General features: G+C 42.1%; 1 protein-coding gene across 1 annotated transcript in view; it reads right to left on the reverse strand.

The window, feature by feature from the left end:
* DGKK (diacylglycerol kinase kappa) overlaps positions 1 to 14071 on the reverse strand; it is a 137800-nt gene that overhangs the window by 19171 nt on the left and 104558 nt on the right. The window contains exons 13-17 of the mRNA XM_019718795.3: positions 13007 to 13098; positions 8582 to 8681; positions 7411 to 7630; positions 5770 to 5874; positions 5216 to 5312 (exon numbers count right to left, since the gene is read on the reverse strand). Coding sequence (XP_019574354.2) covers positions 5216 to 5312; positions 5770 to 5874; positions 7411 to 7630; positions 8582 to 8681; positions 13007 to 13098 — 614 coding nt within the window. The remainder of the gene's footprint in view (positions 1 to 5215; positions 5313 to 5769; positions 5875 to 7410; positions 7631 to 8581; positions 8682 to 13006; positions 13099 to 14071) is intronic.

Consider the following 14071-nt stretch of genomic DNA (forward strand, 5'->3'; position numbering starts at 1 on the left):
ATCAGCGTAATTTTAATACAGGTTTTCCTCTCTTAAAATGTGTATACATTTTTTAGCACCCTCTGTGAGTGTGTGTGTGTGTGTGTGTGTGTGTATGTTTGTATTCACAGGATGTGGAGTACAGCATAGGGAATAGAGTCAATGGAATTGTAACAGCTGTATACAATGTCAGAGGGGTAGTAGATTGGGGGGGTTTATCACTTTGTGAAGGGTGTAAATGTCTAACTGTTACATTGCTTTGTACACCTGAAACTTATTTTTAAAAAAGATACCATGGGGTCACAAGATAAGAAAAAAACTCATTAAGTAGGCCCATGAGACCTCAGGCATGAACTTAAGCCAATGGTGAAGTGGAAGGGAGTGGGGGCTGGAGATAGAAATAAATGGGAACCTGCAGAAAACTTCAATAATTGCTAGCTATGTCCTTTTCGATAACTAAAAATGGGTACAGTGTAGTTACTCAATTATAGCTAATTGTTTAAAGTTCATTACTTAACTGACCCTACATCTCTCCCATGCGAGTTGCCTCCCTCAATCACAGTCCAGAAACTGGAGTTTCTCTAACTGATTTTCAACTGATCTTAATGGAACTCAAAATGATCTTAATGGGACTCAAAATGAGTGAATGGGGTGAAACTTGGATCTTAGGAATATTCTAAACAGGTAGGGCTAGTGAGACAGGCATCTTTAGATTTCCTATCTAGTCCCCTAAATGCCCATTTACTTTTTAGTACCTTCAACCATTTACTGTTAAGGGCAACAGTGAAAAAACAGTCCTTTGAAAATAGCAACAGCTAACATTTATTATTTATTATAATAATAATAATAATAATAACAACTATTAACACACATATAGCACTTAACTATAGGTGCCAAGCACTGCTCAATGCAATTACTTTGCATATATAAACTCAATAAATATAAGAAACCTATGTGGCAGGTTCTGACATGAGCTCCATTTTACATGTGAGGAAACTGAGGCTCAGATTGGTTAAGTTAGTTGCATAAGATCACAGAACTAACTAGTAAGTAGAGTCAGGATTTGACTCTAGGTATGCTTACACTATACTCTTTTAAAAAAGACTTTTATTAAAAGTATAGCTAACATACAATATTAGATGAGTTTCAGGCATACACCATAGTTGTTCAACATTTATATACTTAAAGAAGTGATCACTATGATAAGCCCAGCAACCATCTGACACTGTACCACGCTATCATACTATTATTGACTATATTCCCTATGCTGTACATTATATCTCCATGACTTATTTGCTTTTTATATAAGTTTGAACCACTTATTGCTCTTCACCTTTCCCCCCTCACTTTTTAATTTTTCAATTACAGTTGACATTCAATATTTTATATTAATTTCAGGGGTACAGCATAGTGGTCAGATATTTACATAATTTAAGAAGTGACCCCCACCCCTGTCTAGACTAATAGCCATCTGGCACTATACACAGTTATTACCATATCATTGACTATATTCCCTGTACTTTATTTACACGCCCATGACTATTTTGTAATTACCAATTTGTACTTCTTAATCCCTTCCTCTTTTTCACCCTTCCCCCCACCCCCATCTATCACCCAACAAATCTGACACCATACATAGTTATTATAATATTATTGACTACATTCCATATGTTATACCCTACATTCCCCATGACTATTTTGTAACAACCAATTTGTGTGTCTTAATCCCTTCCCCTTTTTTCACCCACATTCCCAACCCCCCTCCCATCTGGTAACCATCAAAATGTTTTCTCTATCTATGTGTTTGTTTCTGTTTTGTGTGTTAATTTTGTTCTTAGATTCCACATATAAGAGAAATCACATCGGATCTGTCTTTCTCTGTCTGACATCCTCCACTCAGCATAATACCCTCCAGGTCCATTCATGTCGCCGCAGATGGCAAGACCCCATTCTCCTCCATGACCTAGCAATATTCTATTGTATATATGTACCACCTCCTCTTTATCCATCGACAGACACCCAGACATTTTGGCCATTGTAAACAATGCTGCAATGAATATATGGATGCACATTTCCCAATTGTACACCTGAAACCTATGTAAATTTATTAACCATTGTCACCCCAATAAACTTTAATTAAAAAAAAAAGAAAGAAACCCAAAACTGCTTCTTTGGATAAATACCCAGAAGGGGGATTATAGCGTCCTCCTTTGTCTCTTGTTATAGCCTTTGTTTTAAAGTCTATTTTGTCTGGTTTAAGTATGGCTGCCCCAGCTTTTTTGTTTGTTTCCATTTTCATGAAATATCTTTTTCCATCTCTTTACTTTCCATCTGTGTGTGTGTGTGTGTGTTGCAATCAGAAGTCATTCTCCTGCAGGAAGTATACGAGTATGTAAGGGTTTTGTTTTCTTATGCATTCAGCCCTCCTATGTCTTTTGATTGGAACATTTAATTCACTTACAATGAAAGTAATTGTTGATAGATATGTAGTTATTATTATTCATAACTTTGATCTCCCCCATCCCCCCGCCCCGTCTTAAAGAAGTCCCTCTAACATGCCTTGTAATACTGGTTTAATGGTGATGAACTCCTTGATATTGTCCAGAGGTCTCTTAAACTTTCTTCATTTTTTGGGATTCTTTTTTCTTTTTGCTCTTCCAGTTGGGTGTTTTATACTACTTTGTCTTTCAAATCCCTGATTTGATCCTCTGCTTCATCTAATCTGCTGATGATTCCTTCTAATGCATTCTTCATTTCAGTTACTGTATTCTTCACTTCTTTTTTAATTAAAGCTTATTGGGGTGACAATTGTTAGTAAAATTACATAGATTTCAGGTGTACAATTCTGTATTACATCATCTATAAATCCCATTGTGTGTTCACCACACAGAGTCAGTTCTCCTTCCATCACCATATTTGATCCCCCTTACCCTCATCTCCCACCCCCCACCCCCCTTACCCTCTGGTAACCACTAAACTATTGTCTGTGTCTATGAGTTTCTGTTTCTCATTTGTTTGTCTTGTTCTTTTGTTGTTTTTGGTTTATATACCACCTATCAGTGAAATCATATGGTTCTTGACTTTTTCTGTTTTCACTTCTGACTGGTTCTTTTTTATGGTTTCTAGTCCTTTGTTATGTTTCCTATCTCTTTGTTGAAGTTCTCACTAAGTTCCTTGAATATCCTTATAACCATTGTTTTGAACTTTATCTCTGGTAGGTTGCTTGCCTCCATTTCATTTAGTTAGTTTCCTGTACTTATATTTGGGAATTATTTCTTTGTTTCCTCATTTTTGCTGCCTCTATGTGTTTCTATGTATGAGGTAGATCTGTTATGTCTCCCTGTTTTGGCTGGGTGGCCTTATGTAGTAAGGGCCCAGGGGTACAGTCTCCCTTGTCACCTGCTCTGGGTGCTCCAGGAGTGTTCCTTGTGTGGCTTGTGTGTGCCCTCCTGTTATAGTTGAGCCTTGATTGCTATTGGCATGTCAGTGGGTGGGATTTACCCGCAGGCTGACTGGGGTTTGGCCACACCCACAGCTTATGGGCTGCTGTGCAGGAGGCTTACTCCACTGAGTGGGATTCACCCCAGCAGGTTCTGGTGCCTGTTGAGACCACCCTTTGTGTGTGTCACTTGTGGGGCTAATTGGGTGGTGCTCTGCTGTGGTCTGAAGCCAATCTCCAGGTATGTCGATTCTGGGGGCTCTTGGGAGGGCTCCGGTGGAGGCCCAGGTCACCCACTGCATGGGGCCAGCCAGGAACTATCTGGTAGCAGCTACAAAGTGATGTGCAGATTTTCACTGCCTGTGGTGAACCTGGAGTCACGTGGGAGAGGCCACACTTTGTACTGAGGACAGCTGCCACCAGTACCAGGCCTGGAGTAGCTCCGCAAAAAGCCAGGACACCCTGAGGCCTGCTGCCACCTGCCAGCTCCCTTAAAGTTCAGCTGCTGCTACTGCTAAAGCCCTATGCAGTATGCAAGTTGTATAAGGCAGGGTCTCAGAGAGTCACGACAGTGGGAAGTGTTGTTGTGGTCACTAGGGTAATGTAGACTCTAGTTTGGTGCTAGTGCTGAGCCTGGAGCTACTCAGCAAAAGTCTCCAAGCACACTGAGGCAGTTGTTGCCTGCCTGGGGCCTGTGGACTCCTATAATTTTCCAAGAAAGAGCGCAATGTGGGTGGGCTGGCTGCTTGCAGAGAAAGTGCCTCTGGCGTTGGAGGCGTTAGGTGGGGCAAGATTCCAGTGAGTCAGCAGGGTGGAGCCCTGGATTTCATCAGACCAATCAGATTCACATTTGTTCTTAAGCATAGGGGGAAGGCTCAATACATTAAAGATGGCAGCCGCCTGCTGGCTGCACAGCAGGAAGACCACACACAGGGAAAATGGGACTGTCCTCCAGCCCTGGCCTCAAAACCACACACCTCACTCTGCTCCCAGTATGCCTCTGATGCTCCACGAGTCACCAACCCAGACATCCTCTTAAAGGGCCCATGCACAGACTCACTTGCTCTCAGGCACTCACCTTGGGTTCCAGCGTGGGGAGGCACTTTCTCCGTAACTAGCCAGCCCACACACCTTGCACTCTTTCTTGGAAAATTATAGGAGTCCACAGTCCCCAAGCAGGTGACAACTGCCTCATTGTGCTCAGAGACTTTTGCTGAGGAGCTCCGGGCTCAGCACTACCATGAAACCAGAGTCTCCATTACCCTGGTGACCTCCCAACTGGAGCCTGAAGTGAGTGCCTGCCAGCAAGTGAGTCTGTGCCATTAAGAGGATGTCTGGGTGTCCCACTGCCTCCTGTCCCACTCATATGGTTGGAAACCCCACTGTTTTTTACAGCCAGATGTTGTGGGGGCTCCTCTTCCTGGCACCAGTACTCTGGGCTGGGGAACTTGAAGTGGGGCTGGTGTCCTTCACTCCTCCGGGGGAACCTCTGCGACTGAGGTATGTCTCCCAATTTTCATCCGCCACATGGAGATTTGGGATCAGCCCATTCCATGTCTTTGTCCCTTCTACCAGTCTCGATGTGGCTTTTCCTTTTTATCCTTAGTTATAAAACTTTTGTTCAACCAGACCTCAGATGGTTCTCCAGATTTATTGTTCTATAATTTAGTTGTAATTTTAATGTGTTCACTGAAGGAAACAGGCAGGGTTTATCTACTCCGCCATGTTGGATCGCCTATACTATGCTCTTAACCAGAGAAAGGAAGAAACCATAAAGTGATAGGGCTAACAACTTACATAGTTTCAGGTTTAAAATGTAAGTGTTCCAAATTTAGGTTATCAAGGTCTTCGTTTTTGAGAGAAGGTATAGAAGACAAAGTGCCACGACGAGAACCTAGACACAAAAGACATTACCTTGGAGTCAGATGCAAACTAGAAAGCCCTCCCCACCCCACTTGTATTTCATCCTGTTTTCTCTGTGGGAGGAGGGTCAAGCTCAATGACTTAGATAATATTCACAGTTCTCATTCCAAAAAGGGATCATCTTGGATGGACAGGGACTTCCACTGAGAGGATAGTGATCCTGGGCTGCTTGCTTGCTGGCAGTGAAAACAGCTTCAAATCTTGGGTTTCATCAGGCCAGCCTTTTCAAAGGACCTAATGGGGTCATTACTTCTAGACACTGGCCTGGGATCCTATAATGGGAGTTTTCTGGGGGAAAAGGGGGGATATCTACTGAAGAGTAGGATTACGGCTAAAGTAAGATATATGAAAGCACACCTTTATTCTCTGGGCACTAGAAGGCAGTGATGAAGGCTAGAATAAGAGAAGAAGAAGAGAAAGATCCTTACGGTGTCTTGGGCTCGTCTGGCTAACATCTTCTGAGTCATCTTCCAGGAAGAAAGTTGAAGTAAAATTCTTAACTGATATTGTCTGTCGGGTTTGTTCATCTAGAACTATAGAGAAAAAGTGGTGGGACGGGAAAGGGAGGGGAGAGCAGGGAAGGAAAAGGAATGAAAAGGGAGGGGATGGAAGGAAAAGGAAGAGAAGGGAAGGGAAGGAAGAGAGGGCTTTTCTTGAGCATCCTTTTTATTTAGTTAATACAAGTCAGTGTGTAGGCAGACAATGGAGACTCTCATTTGATTATCACCTCTCCTCCATGATGCTGTTTGTAGTCTCAGCTTTCTTAACAGTATTTCTCTGAATGTCTTTTCATATCCATGCCTGAGCTTTCTCTGCTTTACTGGTTACTTTTTCTGTCACCCAGTAAATGTCACAGAGGCCAGTGGTGTGTGTGTGTGTGGGCGGGGGGGGGGCAAGGTGGAAAACCCTCTGCTCTTCTACCTCCATTCTCACCTCTTTGTTAATTTATTTATTCACATGACTTTTGTTCCAAACTTGAGCATCTAGGACCATGCCATTCTTTCACTCAAATGTCTCACCCATGCCCAGAATATTTGAGAAATCTTATCCTTTTTACCAGCCTATATGCTGTGTAGCTCAGGTACTAAGCCTGTGCCAAAGCTCACAGGTTCAATCCCTATCCTACCAGGGATGCTTTTCTCTGTCCCATGGCGACAAATCGCACTTCTAACTCTGACTTATGTGCTGGTGGAGCAGGCTGAGGATTGGTTGTGACAGGGTTGTGGCTATGTCAAATGATACCCACTGCTTGGAAACTAACTATAGAAATAGAGAGAAAGTGACTGTTTAATTCTTTCACAGTGCAGAAGAGAGATTTCCTTTCTTTCTTGGAAACTTGGCTGAGGTTTTGCCTAATGGTACCAAGGCAGGAGAAGTTGCCATGGCTAAAAGTCAAAGGGACTGCCTTGCTACATGGACTTCTCAATTCCAATAGATCAGGTAGAATACACTTGGTCTTATACCATCTTCTAATCTGTTTTTCAAAGAAACATTGTGGGGGAACAAGTGGGAACAAAAATGTTAAATTAAGAAGTTGGAGGAGTTGAAAGAGTTTTCACACTCAGTTGGAAGCTTGCATCTTGTCATGAGTTGTGGGAAATGGCAATCAATTCCAGAGCTTCCAGAATCACTCTCAGGGCCCTTGTGCCTGATTAATACTGTGAAAGGCATGCAGAGATGAATACTGCTTTCTTTCTAAAATAGTTACAGGCTTGGTGGTTGGACAGGAACAGGAACAGGTGGGACAAGAATTCCATGGCCCATGGTGGAAGCTGACAGAGCTTGAAGCAGCTGTAATTGTTTAGAATGAATGCTAGCTCCAAAAATAAATGAGTAGCAAGAGTTGAATGCCTGGGAGGTAGGAGGATCCAAAGGGGCCACTTATCAGGACTGACACTTTTCAAATCAGCAGAGTCTGAGGATTGATTTTGGATGCTATTTGCATGAAGAATCTAATCAGGTTTTGGTGGTGGAGTCAAATAGAAAATCCAGAGAGAGGGAGACAAGTAGACCATCTACTGGAACCTTCTCTTTCCCCTACTTCAATCACCACAACCCTGGGACCTTACCTTGTTCAACTTGGAATATGATGAGTTTCAAGGATTTCTGGAGATTCTTGGCCTTTGTGGCCAGCTCCAACTTGCACTTGGCTATGTGGTCTATTTGAGGGACGAAGGGCTTTCCATCTGCTTTGCCACTGTCTGTACATACTGTAGCACTTTTCTCAACTGCTGTTTCCTCAGCCAGTGCATCAATCAGGACACTGAGCTTGTCATACATTAAATCGCTCTATATAGGGAGGAAGGAAACGGCATTGCTATGAGGGACCAGTGCATGAGAGGACAGAATAAGGACGTGGGGTTGTATAGGGAGAGATGGGGTGGGGTAGTAGTTTGCCAGGAACACCGAGCATAGAAAACTGCCTGTTGGGAGATGACAGTTTTGGAAAAGAAGTACTTGAGTAGATGTGATAACCAGAGTATTAGGGAATCAAACAGATATCATTTGTTTCTGAGCAGCTGTGGGAATCAATGTATGTTGCTGAGCCTTCGTTGTGTCAGACTGGCCTGTAAAATGGTATGTAACATGGCAAAATTGTGAAAAGATAAACATTTCTGGATTGGTGTTTTCATGGGCATGCTCCTATGGATATGGATGTGCCTCTGCATGGGTGCCTAGTGTCGGCCTTCATATATGGGTATGTTTGGGGATGTACTGAGTGATTATGGCTTGATTCCTAGCTCCATCACTTAATAGTTTGTGATTCTTAACTGCAACTTACCTAAACTCTGTGTGTTTCTATATTCTAGGATTTTGAGGATTAAATAAGTTAATACATTAAAAGTCCTTAACAGTTCTTGGCAGAGTAAATGCTACATATATGTGTTAGCTATTGTTGTTACAGAGATGAACGTGGGTGTATTTCTACCATGTATTTGTTTGTACATATTTCCAAGCATGTATATACATGCTTGACGTACACTTGTGTCTAGGTGTGGACAGGTGCTTGGTATATGGTTAGGTATATGTTACATGTATAAGCATGCATAGTGCCACTCTTTATTTGGTGAAAGATGGACATTTGATGAGTTGGACTTTCCCCATCAGTGAGGCTTACTAGCTGCTCTTCCCTGCCTTTCTTTTATAATTCCCAGTGTGAGGCACATTTACTTTTATTAAAAAGGGGGCCCTGGCCACACAAAGAGTACAAGACAACAGGAATGGAAACTGGAAACTTACTTTCAAAATCACAGACTCTATTGCTGTATTGTTCTGTTTTATCTGACTCCAGGCCTTTACAATATCAACCACAAAATCTTCTACTGAAGAGCACAGGAATCTGGAAAGATAAGATAGATGGCACAATGTGACATGGACCATGAGATCCAGAGCCCTTCTCTCTTATAAGGTCATTAGTCTCCATCTTCTTCCTCTTTTTTCTCTCTGTCTCTCTTTCCTGATCACTCTTCCCTGCCTCTCCATTCCCCTCTTCCCCCCACTCTCTATCACCTCAATATTTGTCTTTTCTTTTTTAAAAAAATCACTAAAATACAGCTAACATACAGTGTCATATTAGTTTCAGGTGTACACCATAGTTATTCAACATTTATATACCTAAAGAAGTGATCACCACGGTAAGTCCAGCAACCATCTGACACTGTACAATGCTGTCACATTATTATTGACTATATTCCCCATGCTGTACATTACTCCGCATGACTTATGTGTTTTATATGTGGGAATTTGGACCTCTTATTCCCCTTCAACTTGTCCCCCCTTTTCTAATTTTTGAATTACAGTTGACATTCAGTATTATTTTATATTAATTTCAGGTGTACAGCATAGTGCATAGGCATTTATATAATTTAAGAAGTGACCCACTGACTAGTCTAGAACCCACCTGGCACTGTACACAGTTATTACCATATCATTCACTATATTCCCTATGCTTTACTTTACATCCCCGTGACTATTTTGTAACTACCAATTTGTATTCCTTAATGGCTTCACCTTTTTCACCCTGTACCCCAAACCCCTCCCACCAAACACCTCCCATCTGTCACCCTGATAGATCTAGTACCCATCTGACACCACACATAGTATTACAATATTATTGGCTATATTCCTTATGCTATACCCTATGTCCCCATGACTACTGTGTAACAACCAGTCTGTACTTCTTAATCCCTTCCCCTTTTTCACGCTACCCCTAACCCCCCTCCCATCTGGTAACCATCAAAATGTTCTCTATTTCTATGAGTTTGTTTCTGTTATATTTGTTTATTTTGTTTTTTAGATTTCACACAGAAGCAAAATCACATTGCATCTGTCTGACATACTCCACTCAGCACAATATCCTCCAGGTCCATCCATGTCACCGCAGATGGCAAGAAACCCATTCCCTTTCCTGGCTGAGCAATATTCCATTGTATATATGTACCACCTCCCCTTTATCCATTCATCCATTGATGGGCACCCAGGCTGCCTCCACATCTTGGCCATTGTAAACAATGCTGTAATGAACATATGGGTGCACACGTTGCTTCAAAGTAGCATTTTAGGTATGTTCGGATAATTACCCAGAAGTGGGATACTGGGTCCTTCTTTGTCACTTGTTACAGCCTTTGTTTTAAAGTCTATTTTGTCTGGTACAAGTATTGCTGCCACAGCTTTTTTTGTTTGTTTCCATTTCTCATGAAATATCTTTTCCCCATCCCTATACTTTCAGTCTCTGTGTGTTTTTTTATCTGAAGTGCGTCTCTTGTAGGCAGCATATGTAAGGGTTTTGTTTTCTTATTCATTCAGCCACCCTATCTTTTGATTGGAGTATTTAATTCATTTACATGTAAAGTAATTGTTGATAGATATGTAGTTATTGCCATTTTATTATTCATATTTTTCATCCTTTTTTGTGTGTCTTAAAGAAGTCCCTCTAATATTCTTTTTAATGCTGGTTTGGTGATAATGAACTCCTTTAACTTTTTCTTATCTGGGAAGCTCTTTATCTGTCCTTTAATTCTAAATAATAGCTGTGCTGTGTAGAGAAATCTTGGTTGTAAGGACTATTTCCTTCTACTTCCTTCTGGCCTGCAAAGTTTCTGTTGAGAAATCAGCTGAAGTCTTATGGGGAGCTCACTTGTAGGTAACTGCTTGTCTCCTGCTGAAGATTCTCTTTGACTTTAACCTTTGGCGTTTTAATTATGATGTGTCTTGGTGTGGGCCTCTTTGGGTTCATCTTCATTGGGATTCTCTGCACTTCCTGGACATGTGTGTCTATTTCCTTCACCAGGTTAGGGATTTTTTTTTTGTCATTATTTCTTCAAATACGTTTTCAATCCCTTGCTTTCTCTCTTCTCCTTCTGGTACCCCTATAATGTGAATGTTGGTATGCTTTATGTTGTCACATAAGCCCCTTAAACTATCCTCATTTTTTGGGATTCTTTTTGCTGTTCTGATTGTGTGTTTTTTTCCCTGCTACCTTATCTTCCAAATTGCTGATTCAGTCCTCTGCTTCTTCTAATCCACTGTTGGTTATCTCTAATGGATCCTTCATTTCAGTTACCATATTCTTCATTTCTGACTGGTTTTTTTTTTTTATGCTTTCAATTTTCCATTTTTGTTTCTTATCTCTTTCTTGAAGTTCTCATTCAAATCATTGAGCATCCTTATGATGAGTGTTTTGAGCTCTGCATCTGGTAGATTGCTTGTCTCAATTTTATTTAGTTCTTTTTCTGGAGCTTTGTTCTGTTCTTTCATTTGGGACATGTTTCTTTGTCTCCTCATTTGGGCTGCCTAACCCTGTGTTTGTTCCTGTGTATTAGGTATGGTTGCTATGTCTCCAGTCCTGGAAGAGTGGCCTTATGTAGCAGGTGTCCTGTGGGTCCAAGTGGCACAGTCTCCCTGGTCACCTGAAATGGGTGTGTCAGGGGTGTCCCTTGTGTGGGTTGTGTGTGCTCTCCTATTATAGTTGAGCCCCGATTGCTTTTGGCACATCAGTGGGCCTTACTGACCCTCTGGCTGATTGTCTATGAAGAATGACCGTTAGTATGTCAAATGAGCTATCATGCCAGGGCTGATCCTAAAGAGCAAATTTTGCTTTAGCAGAGCTCTGGTGCCTGCCATGTCTGCCCCTAGTCTGTGTTGTTTGTGGAACTGGTTTGGTGGTGCTCTGGTGTGGTCTGAATCTGGACACTGGGTGTCTTGTCTCTGGGGCCTCTTGGGAGGGGCTCTGGTGTAGGCCAAGTTCAGATGCTGACCGTGCATGGCCTGGAGTCACTAACAGTAGTTATAAAGTAATCTGCAGTTGGTTGCTGCCTTGCTGGACTTGCAGGCACCTGGGAGAGGCTAGGCAGTGAACTGAAGCCAGCTGCCACTAGTGCTGGGCTTGGGGCTGCTTAGCAAGAGGTATGGGGCATGCCAAGGCCAGTCTCTGCTTTTTGGAGGTTTGTAGACCTGTCAGATATTTTAGGAAAGTCTTCAGTGCAAATTGAGGAAGGCCGCTTGTGTAGAAAAACCACTGGAAGAGGTTCTGGCCGGGTGTATCAGTTGGGTGGGGTGGTGTCTCAGGGAATGTCCAGGGCAGGGCGAATGGTGTTAGCCAAGTTAATGGAGAGCTCATATTTGGCACCCATCTGTGCCCACCAGCTGGATGAGAGGAGGGCTCAACAAAGGAGCAGTGGCGTCTGCCAGCAGTTCTCTCCTAGAGATAGCTGCCCTGATCCCTGTCCCTCCAGCCCTCACCTTGGGGCTTGTCAATTCAGCTCTTTCCCATATGTCCCTGGTGCTCTTTGAGTTGCTGCCTCAACACTGGAGCTCAGAGGGAGTGAGTTTGTGAGTCAGGGAGTCTGGGCATGGTCCCTTTAAGACCTGCAGTCCCCGGGACTCCAGCAGCCTTCCATCTTACTCAGCCACAATCCCTGCTGGTTTCACAGCCAGAAGTTATGGAGACTTTTCTTCCTGGCACTGGATCGATCCCTGGGCTGGGGAGCCTGGTGTGGGGCTGGGACCTCTCCCTCCAGGTGGAACCTCTGTAGCCGAGCTAGCCCTTCTATTTCTTAACTGCCACACTGTGGCTGTGGGACCTGCCCCTCCTACCACTCTGAATATGGCTTCTTCTTTATATTTAGCCTTCAGGTGGTTCTCAGTGATAGTTGTTTTGTAATTTAGTTATAATTTTGATGTGGTTGTGGGAGGAGGCAAGCATAGCATTTACCTACTCCACCATCTTGACCAGAAGTCCTCCCCGTCTTCCAAATTTCTAGCCTGCAACTTTGTCTTTTGGAGTAGCAGCAGCCCTCACCCAAATTTCATCTTTTTATCTTAAAGTTTCCATTCAGGAGGTTTGAGTTGGGAAAAATTCAATTTGGGAAGATAAACATATACAACAGGCTTTCAAATGACATTGTTTTGTTCAATGTCATTTTGTTATAACTTTGATGAGATGCTGTAGGAACTTAACTATACCAATTAGCCTATGGTAAAATTGATTTTTGTTGTACATTTTCCACCACAGTTCCAAGAACATATTGCAATGTCAAGTAAGTACTTACTGTACTTTCCTTGGCCTCAACACCCCAAGCTATCAAAATGAGCCCCATCTTTGATTGAGAAACTGCCCATGAGAGGCAAAACACCCCAAAGGTTGAGAGTCTAAGGAAGACTGACCTGGTTGCGATGATCATCTCTATGGGGTAGCTGGCCTTCAAGATTTTGTTCAATTCACTGGTTGCAGATTCTAAGTGTTGGATGGCAGCAGCCTAGGGGGGAAAGAAGTGTTCAGCCCTGGGACCTCAGCACTGTGATAGTGTGCTGCCCATCCTCATCCCCTCATTATTTCCTACTGACTCTACCATCATCTCAGCTGCCTCTCTGGAAATAATTATAAGCAAAGAATTATTGAAGATCCCCATAGATAATCTTAGATCTGTGGTCATTCTAAAAACAAGAGATGTATATTGTTTCCTCTCATTTCAATTAATACTCAAAAATTCATATGAAGGTGGTACTGTTTGTTTCATGTTTCAAATGAACAAACAATTTCATATTACATAGCTAGTAAATAATAGATTTTGGATTCGAACCCACATCTTTCCCATGCCAGAGTGTCCTCTCTTATATAATAATACTAGTAATGATACTAGCATCCACTTATATAGTACATACTATGTGCCAGGCTCTGTAACAACCCTACGAGATAAGGATTGTTATTATCCCCATTTCACAGAACAGAAAACTGAGGCACAGGAAAAGGGGGAGCTGATCAGTGGCAGAGTCAGTATTCAATTTCAGGTAGTCTGGCTCTTGAGTCTGTACTCTTAACTACAACTTGTACTCCTCCCTCTCCATCACCCCTTACATTCAAGCATCTACCAAGTCCCAATGATTCTATCTCTTTAAAATGTCTTATATATGTCCACTTCTCCTTATCCCTGTTACCATTTTATCAGTCCAAATCATCTTTTGCCTAGACAATTACAGCATCTCCTATCTTTTCTTCTTGCTTCTAGTCTTTATTCTTTCAGTTGTTTCTCCACATACCATGGGACTCCACTGCTTAAAACCTTTCTATAGATAGCAGAATAGAGACATGGATGGATTTGTAATAAAGTATAGTAAAATATTAATGATAGAATCTATCATTTAAAAATTTCCTGTATGTTTGAAAATTTTCATGGTAAGATTGGAAAAAAAAACCTTCTATAATTCTCATTGCTCTTTAGGATAAAAGTT

Source organism: Rhinolophus sinicus, chromosome 18 (genome assembly GCF_057876585.1).
Source record: "Rhinolophus sinicus isolate RSI-liver-muscle chromosome 18, RSI-T2T, whole genome shotgun sequence".
Lineage (NCBI taxonomy): Eukaryota > Metazoa > Chordata > Mammalia > Chiroptera > Rhinolophidae > Rhinolophus > Rhinolophus sinicus.